General features: G+C 39.3%; 1 protein-coding gene across 1 annotated transcript in view; it reads right to left on the bottom strand.

The window, feature by feature from the left end:
• Nucleotides 1-649: 649 nt before the first annotated feature.
• The window catches only part of LOC122540119, a 20,707-nt gene continuing 5,458 nt past the window's right edge, over nt 650-15,898 (bottom strand). The window contains exons 2-6 of the mRNA XM_043675427.1: nt 14,307-14,362; nt 4,715-4,817; nt 3,797-3,922; nt 2,605-2,760; nt 650-1,425 (exon numbers count right to left, since the gene is read on the bottom strand). Of these exons, the coding sequence (XP_043531362.1) occupies nt 650-1,425; nt 2,605-2,760; nt 3,797-3,922; nt 4,715-4,817; nt 14,307-14,321 (1,176 nt within the window). The 5' untranslated portion in view covers nt 14,322-14,362. The remainder of the gene's footprint in view (nt 1,426-2,604; nt 2,761-3,796; nt 3,923-4,714; nt 4,818-14,306; nt 14,363-15,898) is intronic.

The following is a 15,898-nucleotide window of genomic DNA, read 5'->3' as shown; positions in this document are numbered from 1 at the left end:
GGTTAGTTCCTAACTGTTATTTTCCTGAAATCTCCACGGGTAGAGTATAGAGCATACTTGGATGAATATCCATAATTAATAAAAATGTCATAGCAGATAGATTGATGCTAAATATTCAGCTCTTGAATTCAATAAATTGAAAAAAACTGTCTGATAACATATGATAACTGATTCATGAGCTGTCTAATAACATATTTATCTTACACTATGCATCACACAGTACTGAAACGTTTTGTTACATAATCCTAAACATTTATTACAACTATACATGTACTTAAGACCAGGTCATTTAGATAACCCATTAATAATATGCATTACATACTGAATATTTTCAAATTAAATAGGTTGACTGACAGTCATGAAAATTAACCGGAAGCAGCTTTTATTTATATTGCAGTACACAAGAGTAAATTTTAAAAACCAACTCTTGGAGAATTGAAAAGAAATGACAATACATAAGTCACAGTGAAATGTGCATATGTTACAGGAAGTAAATAGAACATGTAAGGGGCTTCCAAAAAAAAGTATTTGTAATTTTTTTATATGCTATGCATTTTTAATGAGGCTGAGTACTCCTGTGTAGAGCTTAAGAATCTGTGCTGATAACCTATTCAAGGTCTACCTCATGAGCCTTATTTGTATTTTAATGTTAATTTGGTGTTATCGGGAATTGATTTATCTCTGATTTTGCCTCTGTTTTATTGAAAAGCTTACAAGTGATATCCCTCAGGTGGATGAAGGACACTGACTGGTTCGAGGCAAGCTTTGTCAGAAAATTGACCAGTGCACCAACCTGCTTGGTCATTTGAACTAAGTTAGATTGTGAATTTGTTTGTAGTTGCTTCAGAGTGTTCTCAACTTGACTGAGACCATTCTTGATACCTTTGATATCAGCCATCCCAGACCTTAAGGTTTCTTGAATACCAGTCATTCCAGTCTGCAATACATTCTGAATATCTACCATGCCAGTTTTCACTGCACCTTGTAGGCCTACCATTCCAGACTGAATAGTAGTCCGAATACTCGCTAGCCCAGTTTGCATAACAGTCTGCAAGCCCGTTAAGCCTGTCTTTGTAGTGTTTTGTAATTCTACAATGGCTGTGTTCCCTGCCTCCTGCAGCTTTAAGGATTCTTTTGGAAATGCTGGATCAATTGTTTGCATCAATGTCATCAATACTTTTGTCATTGGTAATGGATCCTGCCCAAACCCCAGTTTTGGTTTCCCTGTGGTTGTTTCTGGAGCTGGTTCTTCTTTCCGGTATGTAGCTGCTATTTCTGATTTAGGAACAGATTTCTTCTTTGCAGTTTTGTTTCCAAGTAGCATTGGATTCTTTGTGTCATCCTGACTTAAAAACTTAATGATGGCATCACTGTGGATAATTTCAGATTCTGTTGTTGGTCTTGCTTCATGATGTCTCGGATCACCTAGATGAATTTTAGAAAAACAATTGTGACCACAATAATATGAACTTAAAAAATGGAGTTGAGTAAATGAAAGTTCTGGAATTAACAGAACATTGCAAAGACAACATTATTAATTCCTTTTAGTGTCAACTGTCAGAAGCTTGTTGGTACTTCAGAACATAAATATGAAAAAAGAATGCTGACATTCTAGTGCAATTTTGAAAGAATTCTGCACAGTTGGAGGTGCCATCTTGTGGATGAAACATTAAGCTGAGGACTCTTCAAATCTCTAGAAGTAAAATATCCCATAGCACTATTTTGAAGAACAGGAATGGTATTCCATGCCATAGTCAATATTTTCCAATTACAAAAACATTATGTTGTCCCCTTTTTTCTGTTTGTGGGGATATGCTGTGTGCAAAATTGGCTGAAAAGCTTTGGATGTCAAGTAGTTATAAAAAGGCTGTTCAGAAATGACAAGCTTTTCATCGTGAATATTAGTGAGCACTATTCTAATCAATGAGTGGTGATGAGATAAGGCTAGTAGTTTTCATTTATACATAAACAATAAACAAATAAATATCTAAATATAACACTCCAACAAGGCAAGGAATCCTATTTTATATAATTTTATTCTTCCGTACTCCTTTTAAAACTTTTGTAACAAACTGTGTCGCTTCCATCAGTGATCTTGACTTTTTGTTAGTAGGATAGTACAGTGGGACAACCTCTTCAGGTTCTGAAATCCATTGAAAGAGGGCTTTCAGCTTCACCTCTGTAGTCTGAAGTATTTGTAAAGATCCATGAAACTTCATTTTTGACTTAAGGCTGAGCTACTCATCTAAGTCAGTTTTGACTTGTTGGATTGTAAATAGTGAATTGGATTGCAGCCAAAAGCAATTTCTTATTGGATCTGCTCCACTCATCTTTCCTTAGAACTGTGCTAGCAAGATAATATTTAGCTGCCTGTAACAGGTTACCTCCCTATGCATGCTAGATAGATGCTGGGACCTCAGGTGATGTATTTCAATTGACTTGTGTGTTCTTTGTGCATTTTCAGTTATGAAGTCAAAAACAAATCAATATCAGTTTCCCATGAATGCCAGACCTTGTTACCACTCAGATACTGAAGTCAACACATGTCTGGTCTGAAATATTGTAGTATTCACTTGTGAAACAGTTGCCAATCTAGTATCATACCTTTGACATTTCTACTTTTGTTGAAAATATGTGGCATAGATTTTGCACACATATGACATCCATCTTTTGTTTTTGCTAAGCAAATGTAGCCCTCTTTGCAGTCACACACTGCATCCTGGGTTTCAGTGCATTCTTGCCGTGCATAGAGTCCTAGCTCTGCAATGAAAACAAATCAGTAAATTGAAATAAGTTCTTTATCATCTTATAACAGTTCTGTAGGATGCAGAACATAAAACAAGAAAAGCTGCACTTTTATTTCATTGAACTGTATATGGTTAATGAAACTTGAGAAAGTGTGCAATTAAAAATCATAATTTTCTTGTTCTGTTAACAAAGAAGAACTTTTTACATAATCTTAAATGTTTTTTCTCAGAATTGTTAATTAACTTACCAACTTCTCTATTTGATTGCTGCTTATGAATTAGGTCCAGGTAACTGAACATGAATAATTAAGTTTCAGACGTCTATGGCCATATTGGAGAGAGTGACAAAATTTAATAGTAGACTTGGGTTTCATTATAAGTCAGGTACTTTGTTAAGTGCCTGATATATAACCTTCTTATCCCAGTCTTCTAACTCTTCACTTCTTTTCTATAAGGACAGGTCTGACCCACATGCCTCGGTGGCCATAGGTAAGGCAAGGAGGCAAGACCTGAATCAATTCCAGTCTGAACTGGGTACAAACTCCCAGTCTGTTGGGATCAATCTAATCCACACTGTCGTCAAAGCAATTGAACTAATCACAAGCCAGGAAATTCAGTTGCTGTGACAACATGTACTTTTACAATAATGTAGTAGTCTGGAACAAAATATAATTATAATGGAGGCTTTAATTGTCTTTCCAACATTTAGCTGACCAAGAATCTCTCCTCTCTTAGCCCTACCATTGACCATTTTTGGAAGGATTTACAAATTCATACTCGGCCTGTTTGGTGACATGAACATACTTTCCTTGGCTAACAACTCCTAAAGTAAGTTTAATCTGGAGTTTCTGGTTCAGAAGTAGGAATGTCACAACACTTCTTCAACTCCAAAACAATATATAAAATACCTTTGGACAAAAAAAATCTAAATCTTTGACTATTAACCTTTTTAAAATATACAAATACAAATACTTCTTGAAAGAAATTTGGAGATCAGTCCACTTTGTTCAGTTCACAATTGTTAGAGGCAGTTATTACTAAATGTTTACCTGGGTCGCAATATTTACACTTCATACACTTTTCTAAACTATTTGGACGATCTGTGAAAGCTCCACGAGCACAGGGAACACATGTGGTTTGTGATATTGATGTACAGTGTTTAGAAACACGAGAACCTGAAACCAAAAAAGAGTCAGTGAATGTGGTGCTGAAGGTACAGAATTGAAATGTTAGATTCTGCCAATTTCACAGCAGAAAATCAAATAAAACAGCAAAGTACACCTTACAGCAGAAAATGTAACCCTGTTCAGAAGAATATTACATTCTTGGAAGAAAACAGTACCCACTTCCACCAGAGAGATGCAACAAAAATCAGGTACCGTTTTGCTTGCAGGAGATGGTGAATGTAAAATTGGATGTGTCACTTCACTGACATAATTTTCCTGACAACTACAGATTAGGTGAACATGTAATAACAGCCACTTTTAAATGGTTGTGATTTTCAGGAGAAAAAATGGGAGAGCAGATCGGGAAGATAATAAGAATTAAAGGAGTTTTTTAAAAAAAAAGTTCTTATACAGTTATGATTAGATTTTTCTGCTATCAGTTGCTGTTAAGCAAAATCCATAAATTCTTTACAAGGGGATTAGGGATGGAGAGGAAATAAAACAAAGGTACACCTGGTTGTCTATGTACTCATTTCATGTGCTGCAGCATTCTATTGTGCTGTCAACATTACTTTGGACTACTCCTTTAACTACACATCTTGAAGTGGTAACAAGTTCTGCAAGAAAGCCAGTTTTGCTTAATAGGTATAAACTATTCACACAGAGATTGCTGAAGGGATGAAAATGTAATTATATAATTCTTATGTTAGCAATATCATGATATTGCTACTTGTTGAAACAGCAGAACATTTACAGAAGTTTGAGTAGTTACACTCATTTGTAAAGGTGGTTGCCCCTCACCTGCATGACACATGGGACAGCAAAGATCCTGAAAACGATACTCATCTGAACCACAGCCCATCACCAGTTGTAAGTTAAATATCAAGACAAGGACACAACAAATCTAGATGGAAACAAGACTCCATTAATAAATATAAAATCCTGTTGTGCAATGTGAATTTAGGAGATTGAATAGTGACATTTCCACAAAAATGGAATATAGTGCTTATTTCGGCATTTAGGACTATCAATAGCCACCAATTGTTAAGGTCTACCACTTAGTCTTTTATACAATTGATCTATTCTAAAGTAAATTAACAATTTGGAAAAAAGGCTCCACTAATTATGTTTGTTAATTTAATTTAAGACCTACAGGGCTGAATTTGGAGATTGCAATGGATCCAGATATTGAGACAAGTAGTGTGAAATTCCATGACTCCAGCAAACATTCTGATTTCTTGTTACCATTCCACACCAGACCATTTTGCTGAAGGCAAGATGAAGGTGTGATAGTGGTACCTATCTGAATGCAGTGGATAAAGAATTTTCCTTGTTAAAAGCCCTATCAGTAAGAGGCTGACTTGAATTCTCCAGTCGGCCTCCAAGTCCCCAGAGGCATCTGTGAGCAGCACCACTTCTCTGGAGCATCTGTCTAATGGCCGACTGGGGACCCAATGCTCTGCTCCGGGTTAGAGATCCTGCAGAATGGTGGTCTGACTACTTAGGGGTATTTTTGTTTTTAAAAGTTAAAAAATTGCAAGAGGATATGCCTCCCTCGTTTACTTGCCACAGCATCCATTTGCTTTTCAGAGCTGAAGGGTCTCACCCACTGAATAGTAACTTATCACAATTGTGAAAAGGACTTTGAAGAATAATAAGGTATTCATGCTTTATATGATTAGAGCAGGATCTTATTGTATACAAGATGTGGATTTATGATGGCAAATTTTCATATGACAGCTATCAGAAGAATTTGTTGGCAGGCCAAGTATGATTTGTTTCCCTGATCCATTCATTTCTATTCCAAGAATTATATTTACTACCACTGCGAGTTTGGAGAAGATTTCGTGCTCAGGTTGTGGTTCGAATGTTAGTTTGCTTGCCGAGTTGGAAGGTTCGTTTTCAGACATTTTGTCACCATACTAGGTAACATCATCAGTGGGCTGCTGGTGAAGCATTGGTGTTATGGTCCGCTTTCTATTTATGTGCTTGGGTTTCCTTGGGCTGGTGATGTCATTTCCTGTTTTTTCCTCAAAGGGGATCCAAATCGATGTGTTTGTTGACAGAGTTGCAGTTGGAATGCCAGGCTTCTAGAAATTCTCGTGTGTGTCTCTGTTTGGCTTGTCCTAGGATGGAGGTATTGTCACAGTCAAAGTGGTGTCCTTCCTTATCAGTATGTAAGTATACTAATGACAGTGGGTCATGTCTTTTTGTGGCTAGTTGATGTTCATGGTGGTTAGTTTTCTGCCTGTTTGTCTATTGTAGTGCTTGTTACAGTTCTTGCACGTTATTTTGTAAATGACATTAGGTTTGCTTGTTGTCTGTATAGGTCCTTTGAAGTTCATTGCCTGCTGTTTTAGTGTGTTGGTGGATTTGTGGGCTACCATGATGCTAAGAGGTCTAAGTAGTCTGGCAGGGCACTCTTGAGATGTCTTTGATATAGGGGGCAGTGGCTAGGGTTTCGGGGCACATTTTATCTGCTTGTTTGGGTTTGTTGCTGAGAAATCGATGAACTGTGTTCATTGTACCCGTTCTTCTTGAATACGCTGTATAGTTGGTTTTCTTCTGCTCTGCGTAGTTCCGCTGTGCTGCAGTGTGTGGTGGTTCATTGAAATAATGCTCTGATGCAGCTTCGTTTGTGGGTGTTGGAATGATTGCTTCTGTAGTTCAGTATTTGGTTCGTATGTGTTGTTTTCCTGTAGACGCTGGTTTGAAGTTCCCCATTGATAGTTCGCTCTACTGTGACACCTAGGAATGGCAGCTTGTTGTGGTTTTCCTCCTCTTTTGTGAATTTTATGGCTGTAAAGATATTATTGATAGTCTTGAAGGTTTCCTCTAATTTGTTTCATTTAGTGATGACAAAGACGTCATTCTTGTAGCTGACCCAAAGTTTGAGTAGGTAGAGCTGTTTGTTCAAGTCTTTGCATTACTGCCTCCGCTAAGAACCCTGATATTGAAGATCCCATGGGTGTTTCGTTGTTTTGTCTGTAGGTTTCGTTATTGAAAGTGAAGTGTGTGGTAAGGCATAGGTCCACTAGCTTGATGAAGTTGTTGGTGTCTGGTGTATATGTCTTTGGTTCTGATAGTGTAGTTAGTGTTTCTTTGGTCAGGTTATTGTAGATGGATGTGAACAGGGCTGTGAAGGAGGCCATTATTTCATCCCCTTCTATCTTGGTGTTTTTGTGTTCAGGAATTCTTGGGTGGAATGAATTGAGTGGTGTGAATCTTCTAAGTGTTTCAGTCTGGTATATTTCCTTGGCTAATCTGTACATTGGTATTCTAGGTAGCGAGACTATGGGTGTGGGATATTGGGGGTGGCTCCTGGTTTGTGAATTTTGTGTAATCCATAGAAGCGTGGTGTAATGGATCCATCTGGTTTCATTTTTTAGAAGTCTGTCTTGTTTAATTCTACAGATTTCTGAAGTTTTTTTGAGTAAGGCTGTGATTTGGTTCTCTAGTTGTGTGGTCAGGTCTACTGCCACCAGTTGGTAAGTGTTGGCATCTGCAAGCAGTGCGTTCGTTTTCTCAGTGTAGTCTGTTAAAGTTATTGTCAAGTGTCCTTTGTCTGCAGGTAGGATAACAATGTTTTTATCTTTTTTAAAGCATTCTAGTGTTTTCCTTTCTTATGTATTGATTGTGTTTCCTTTCTTTTTCCTGCTTAAGTTTGGTGCGACTGTCTGTCTGATGGTTTGCTGGGTTTGTTCTGTGAGTTCGTTGTCTTTCAGTGTTGTTTCTAATGCTGCTAAGAAATCTTTCTTGACCACAACCTGGACATTGTAATTTAATCTGACTAAGATGGCTTTTTCAGTGTCTGTTAAGGGTGGGTCTTATAAAGGTACAGGAAATTACATCACCAATGCCGGAAATGGCATCACCACAGGAAATGACATCACTAGCCCAAGGAAACCTAACCACACAAATAGAAAGTGGGCCGTAACACCAGTGCTTCGCTGATGATGATACTTAGTATGGTGACAAAACGTCTGAAAATGAACCTTCCAGCTCAGCTAGCAAACTTACATCCATTACTTCCACTACCCTTACAGTGGTAAAATAAATTGGTCACAATCTATATTCTGTTGTTTGATGCCCTTTCCTTTAAATTAATGCAGACATTAAAAGCACGTTTCACAATCTCATGATATCCCATTTTACTTCACAACTATGAAGTGCAGTCACTTTAATAAAGGAATTGTAGCAACCCATAAACAGAACTGTGGTTTGTATGGTGCAGTGGACCATTTTAAGTCTACTTGAGAAGACAAATGGGGTCTTATGTGTCTGATTTGATAGAATGTACCTCTAACAGTGCAGTACTTTCCTGCTACTGGACTGCAGTACCATCCTAAATGATGTATTCAAGTCTGTCAGTTGGGTCTTGAACTATAACCTATTGTCAGGTGAGGATTTATCCCCATTCCACAGCTGACATCATTCAGTTCAAATAATCACATGGCAAATGCTCGTTATTACGCATTGAAGCTTGACAAAGAGCAGCTACTACTTTCTAATTGCAAAATCTTTCCCCACGATAGTACACCCACAAGCAGAAAATCTTTATACATGGATTTATAGATTAGCTGTGTTCAACTTGTCCAGAACTAAAAAAAATGCATTGTGTCCTTCAGAGTAATGTGCTGTAATTTAGTGTAAAGTTAGCACATTCACTTCCTTGGTGGCAAATGAGTCATCTACATGTTAGGCACATTTAAGAAGGAAGCCTGAAGTTAAAAAATACAAAACAGATATTTCCTTTAAAAAAAAGAACTAACCTCTTGCTTATGTAGACTTTCAAATTAAATTAATAACATCATAAAGAAATGTCCAGTTCTACTGGCTTTTCATTTTCTCCAGATTGCCCCAATTTTTCCACAAATTTTCCTTACGATTTCAACTTTGGTAACAGGAAATAATCTCAAAATAAAGTTAATAGACATATGGACAAATAAGGGTTAATCAAGTCAGCACATATGGATTGTTAAGGGGAAATTGTGCTTAACTAAATGGCTCATATTTTTGTAAGAGGTAACGGAGGGTTTTATTACGGTAATTCAGTTGACGTGGTTGACATGAACATAAAGATCAGAGAGATGTACAGCATGGAAACAGACCCTTCAGGCCAACTTGTCCATGCTGACCAGATTTCCCAAATTAATCTAGTCCCATTTGCCAGTACATGGGCCCATATCCCTCTAAACCCTTCCTATTCATATATTATCCAGATGCCTTTTAAATGCTGTAATTGGACCAGCCTCCACCACTTCCTGTGGCAGCTGATTCCATACACGCACCACCCTCTGCGTGAACAAGTTGCCCCTTGGGTCCCTTTTTTCCCCCTCTCATCCTAAATGAGAGGGGGAAAACCCTTTAGTTCTGGCCTCCCCACCTCAGGTAAAAGATCTTGTCTATTTACCTTATCCATGCCCCTCATGATTTTATAAACATCTATAAAGTCACCCTTCAGCCTCAGCCTATTCAGCATCTCCCAGTAGCTTAAATCCTTCAACCCTGGCTACATCCTTGTAAATCTTTCCTGAACCCTTTCAAGTTTCACAAAGACCAGAACTACACACAGTGTTCCAAAAGTGGCTTAACCAATGTTCTGTACAGCCGCACCATAACCTCCCAACTACTATACTCTGTGCTCTGTCTAATAAAGGAAAGCATACCAAACGCCGCCTAGGCTATCCTATCTACCTGCGATTTCATTTTCAAGGAACTATGAGCTGCACTCCAAGGTCTCTTCGTTCAGCAACACTCTCCAGGACCTTACCATTAAGTGTATAAGTCCTGCTCTAATTTGCCTTTCCACCTTTGCACCTCACACTTATCTCAATTAAACTTAAGGCATTAAGGTGGACAAGTCCCCAGGATTAGATGGGATCTATCCCACATTAGTGAGGGAAGCGAGAGAGGAAATAGCTGGGGTTTAACAGATATCTTTGCAGCATCCTTGAAAATGGGGGAGGACCCTGAGGACTGGAGAATTGCTAAAGTTGTCCCCTTGTTTAAGAAGGGTAGCAGGGATAATCCAGGTAATTATAGACCCGTGAGTCTGATATTGGTGATAAGGAGGCTACTGGAGAAGATACTACGGAATAGGATGTATACTCATTTGGAAGATAATGGGCTTACCAGTGATAGCATGGTTTTGTTCAGGGAAGGTCATGTCTTACAAACCTAATAGAATTCTTTGAAGGGGTGACAAAGTTGATCGATGAGGGAAGGGATGTATGTGTCATATACATGGATTTTAGTAAGGCAGTTGATGAAGAAGGTGAAGTTGCATGGAGTCCATGGTGTACTAGTCAGATGGATAGAGAACTAGTTGGGTGACATGAGACAGTAGTAGTGGAAGGGAGCTTCTCAAAATGGAGACCTGTGACCAGTGGTGTCCCATATGGATCCATGCTGGCACCACTGTTGTTTGTGATATACATAAATGATTTGGAGGAAGGTGTAGATTGCAAGTTTGTAGATGACACTAAGATTGGTGAAGTAGCAGATAGTGAAGGGGACTGTCAGAGAATACAGCAGAATATCGATAGATTGGAGAGTTGGGCAGAGAATTGGCAGATGGAGTTTCATCCAGACAAATGCGAGGTGATGCATTTTGGAAGATGCAATTCCAGAGAGAACTGTACAATAAATGGAAAAGCTCTGGGGAAAACTGATGTATTGAGAGATCTGGGTTTTCAGGTGCATTAGAACTGAGAAAAGTACAGCACAGAACAGGCCCTTAGGCCCAAGATGTTGTGCCGAGATTTAATCCTAATGTAAAATATAGTAACTTAACCTACGCACCCCTCAACTCACTGCTATTCATGTGCATGTCCAGCAGTCGCTAAAATGTCCCCAATGACTTCACTTCCACCACCTCAACTGGCAATGTATTCTATGCATTCACAACTCTCTGCGTAAAGAACCTACCTCTGATGTCTCCTTTATACCTTCCTCCTAATATCTTCAAACTATGACCCCTCGTGCCAGTCAATCCTGCCGTGGGGAAAAGTCTCTTCTATTGACTCTATCTATTCCTCTCATTATTTTGTACACCTCGATCAGGTCTCCTCTCTTCCTCCTTCTCTCCAGAGAGAAAAGTCCAAGCTTATTCAACCTTTCTTTATGTGGCAAGTCCTCCAGTCCAGGCAGCATCCTGGTAAACCTTCTTTGCACCCTCTCCAAAGCCTCTGTATCCTTTCTATAGTAGGGCAACCAGAACTGGACACAATATTCCAAGTGTGGTCTCACCAGGGACTTGTAGAGCTGCAGCAAAACCTCGCGGATCTTAAACTCGATACCCCTGTTAATGAAAGCCAAAACCCCATATGCTTTCTGAATAACCCTATCCACTTGGGTGGCAACTTTGAGGGATCTATGTACTTGCACACCCAGATCCCTCTGTTCCTCCACTCTGCCAAGTATCCTGTCTTTAATCCTATATTCAGCATTCGAGTTCTACGTTCCAAAATGCATCACTTTGTAGATATCCAGGTTGAACCACATCTGCCATTTGTCAGCCCAGTTCCCTGAAGGTGGCAACATGGGTCAGTAGAGTGGTCAAGACGGCATATGGCATGCTTTCCTTCATGGGACAGGGTATTGAGTACAAGTGTTGGCAGGTCATGTTACAGTTGTATGACTTTGGTTCAGCCACATTTGGAATACTGCATACAGTTCTGGTTGCCACATTACCAAAAGGATGTGGATGCTTTGGGGAGGGTGCTGATGGGGTTCACCAGATGTTGACTGGTATGGAGGGTGCTAGCTATGAAGAGAGGTTGAGTAGATTAGGATTATTTTATTAGAAAGAAGGCGGTTGAGGGGGGACCTGGTTGAGGCCTACAAAATCATGAGAGGTGTAGATAGGGTGGATAGCAAGAAACTTTTCCCAGAGTGGAGGATTCAATTACTAGGGGTCACGAGTTCAAAGTGAGAGGGGAAAAGTTTTGGGGTGATATACGTGGAAAGTTCTTTACACAGAGGGTGGTAGGTGCCTGGAATGCGTTGCCAGCAGAGGTGGTAGGGGCGAGAACGATAGCGTCATTTAAGATGTATCTGGACAGATACATGAATAGGCAGGGAGCAAAGGGATACAGATCCTTAGAAAATAGACAGCAGCTTTAGATAGAGGATATGGATTGGCGCAGGCTTAGAGGGCTGAAGGGTCTGTTCCTGCACTGTATGTTCTTTGTTCTTAAACTCCATCTGCCACTCCTCAGCCCATTGGTCCATCTGATCAAGATCCCATTGTACACTGAGGTAACCTTCTTCGCTGTCCAATATACCTCCAATTTTGGTGTCTTCTGCAAATTTACGAACTATACCTCCAATGTTCACATCCAAATCATTTATATAAATGATGAAAAGTAGTGGACCCAGCACCGATCCTTGTGGCACACCACTGGTCACAGGCCTCCAGTCTGAAAAGCAACCTTCTGTCTTCTACCTTGGAGCCAGTTCAGTATCCAAATGGCTAGTTCTTCCTGTATTCCATAAGATCTAACATTGCTAACCAATCTCTCATGAGGAACCTTGTTGAACACCTTAGTGAAGTCCATATAGATCATGTCCACCACTCTGCCCTTATCAATACTCTGTTACTTCTTCAAAAAAACTCAACAAAGTTCGTGAGACATGATTTCCCATGCACATGCTGATTATTCTTAATCAGTCCTTACCTTTCCAAATGCATGTAAATCATGTCCCTCAGGATTCCCTCCAACAACTTGCCCACCACTGATGTCAGGCTTATCAGTCTATAGTTCGCTGGCTTTTCCTTACCACCTTTTTAATAGTGGCTCTATGTTAGCCAACCCCCAGTCTTCCGGCACCTCATCTGTGACTATTGATGATATATCATTCTGTGAGGGGCCCCGCAATTTCTAACCTAGCTTCCCACAATGTCCTGGGATACGCCTGATGGGGATTTATCTACCTTAATGCATTTTAAGACCTCCAGCACCTCCTGATCTGTGATGTGGACTCTTTTCAAGACATCACTATTTATTTCCCTGAGTTCTGTAGCTTCCACATCTTTCTTCATGGTAAATACTGATGTTAAATGTTCGTTTAGGATCTCACCCATCTCCTATGGTTCCACACACACTTGTTGATCTTTAAGGGGCTGTATTCTCTCCCTAGCTGCTCTGTTCCTCTTAATATATTTGTAGAATCTCTTTGGATTCTCCTTAACTTTATCTGCCAAAGTTATCTCATTTCCCTTTTTGCCCTCCTGATTTCCCTCTTAAGTGTATTTCTATACCCTTTTTACTCCTCAAAGGATTCACTTGGTCCCGGCTGTCTATACCTGACATATGTCTCCTCTTTTTTTCTTGGCTAGAGTGTTAATATCTCTAGTCATCTAGTTCAATGTGAATTCATACATTTTGGTTAAAAAAAAGAAAATATAAAACAAAAGGCACAACTCTAAAGAATGAGGAAGAACAGAGAAACAAGGATGTATATGTGCATGTTATTGAAGATGGTAGGACAGGTTGAGAGTGCAGCTAATGAAGCACAAAATCTTAAATGTTATTAATAATAAGAGCACGGAGAAGAAAATGTTACGTTGAACTTGACTAAGATACTTGGTGTGCCTCAGTTGGAGTACTGCATTCACTTCTGAGTGATTGAACTTTATGGAGGATGTAAAGGCATTTGGAGAGTAGAAAATTCAAGAGAATAATTAAAGGAAGTTATAGTGGAGAGATTGAACCTGTTTTCCTGGAAGAGAAAGGTGAGAGATCTGATAGTGGTATTCAAAAAGGACAGAGTAGATAGGGAGAAACTATTTCCATTGATAAAAGGATTAACAATAAGAGGGCACAAAATAATTGACAAAAGATATGAGAAAAACACTTTTTCATGCAGCAAGTGTTTTAGGTCTGAAATACTCCCTCTGATAATGCAGTGATTGAATCCGTCACTCAAGAGGGAATTAGACTTATTTGAGATGGAAGAGTATGCAGAGTTACAAGGAGAAGGCAGGAGAATGGCATCAATCTGCATTGAAACAGGAGATATTGCAATGGAAGCTATCACAAACAATCTTATCCTTTTCTCACCATACTCCAGACACTTGCATTTCTTGATCTGCTCCTCAACTGAGATCCACCAACTTAGTGCTGTACCAACCAGACGTGAATTTAGGATGTTACCTAGTCTGTGACTGAGTTACAGTTTGAGAGTATATTTGAATCTAAGCTCTAAAGTTGATTATCTTGCAAGAAGTTATGTGAATAACATCCAAAAGTCTAAATATAACTTGAAAGTTCATTATTGACTTCTTTTTTAAAAAAATGAAATTCATAATACTTCAAAGAAAAATTTGACTGTGGTTGCAGTCAAGAAAATAAATAAACGTCCAAGTTTACTACACCAAGTAACTCACCTCAATGTTCCCCATCTCTCATGCACGTGTTAGAAAATCAAGTGTTAGCCCAAATTCTATGAGACAAAAATATTATCAGAATAGTTACTGTTTAGTACTTCACAACTGGTTACTGTGAAAAATATCTGTTTCACAGTGAGTGGGAGGTGCAATTGTGTCCAGTCTTTGTTTATGAATTGCTGACCTGCATCTTTTGTTTGGAACTGACATTTTTTGTTCTGTGGAGGATTATGCCTACAAGATGTGTTATTTTCAGAACAAGCCCTGCAGGTCTAACTAAATTATCAGATTGATTGAATTCAGTTTCATAAATTTCCAAAATATGTGGTATCACGCTGGTGCTGAAATTCAAATATCACATTACTCCTTTGTACTTAGTGCCTCCTGCCAAACAATCAGTACTCTCTTCTCATGCAATGTAAAATGTTATTCCTCCTCTTCTGAATGAATGCTAGACAGAAAATTGTCAAATTCAACAATATTCAAATTTTGTCCTACCAAACAATTATTAATAAAATATGGGATATACTTAACTGGCATTAATTAGACATTGTGAGAGTGCAACCACTTTGTAAATGCAAGTTCAGAAAATCTTTAGGACCAAGTTATGATTTGGATGTGCTGGTGTTGGAGTGGACAAGATCAAAAGTCACATAACACCAGTTTATAGTCCAACAGGTTTATATGAAATCACAAGGTTTTGGAGCACTGCTCCTTCGTCGGGTAGAGAGAACCACATCGGCACAGAATTCATAGGTAGAGAGATCAAAAGATCATACAAATGATGTGAGTGGTGTGTTGAAAGGCTAAATAATAAGTTCCTTAAGGTGATCACAGCGTCAAACGTAAGAACTAGGAGCAGGAATAGGCAACCTGGCCCTTCGAGCCTGCTCAGCCATTCACCAAGATCATGACTGATCTTTTTGTGGCCTCATCTCAACATACCCGCCCTCACACCATAACCCTTAATTCTGTTACTGTTCAAAAAAAACTATCTTAGCTTTAAAAATATTTACTGAAGTAGCATCAACCACTTCACTGGGCAGGGAATTCCATAGATTCACAACCCTCTGGGTGAAGACATTCCTTCTCAATTCTATCCTAAATATACTCCCCCTAATGTTTAGGCTATTCCTCTTGTTATAGTTTCACCTGCTAGTGGGAACATCCTCTCTACCTCTATCTTATCCATTTCCTTCATAATTGTAAATATTTCTATAAGATCCCCCCTCATTCTGGGGCACAGATAGGTGGTTTTGTGGGGGCGAGAGAGACTCACCTTTGGTATGTTGCCTCCCAGGTGCAAGGGTACATGACGTCTCTGATCGTGTTTTCCAGGTCCTTAAGGGGGAGGGGGAGCAGCAGTTGTGGTCCACATTGGCACCAATGACATAGGTAGGAAGAGGGCTGAGGATGTTAGGCAGGCTTTCAGGGAGCTAGGTTGGAAGCTCAGAGTTAGAACGAACAGAGTTGTCGTCTCTGGTTTGTTACCCGTGCCACGTGATAGAGAGTCGAGGAATAGGGAGAGAGAACAGTTAAATGCATGGCTACAGGGGTGGTGCAGGTGGGAGGGATTCCGGTATCTGGATAAC

The sequence above is a fragment of the Chiloscyllium plagiosum genome, chromosome 34, assembly GCF_004010195.1.
Source record: "Chiloscyllium plagiosum isolate BGI_BamShark_2017 chromosome 34, ASM401019v2, whole genome shotgun sequence".
NCBI lineage: Eukaryota > Metazoa > Chordata > Chondrichthyes > Orectolobiformes > Hemiscylliidae > Chiloscyllium > Chiloscyllium plagiosum.
The sequence above is the reverse complement of the archived record's forward strand: the minus strand, read 5'-3'. Positions and strand labels throughout refer to the sequence as shown.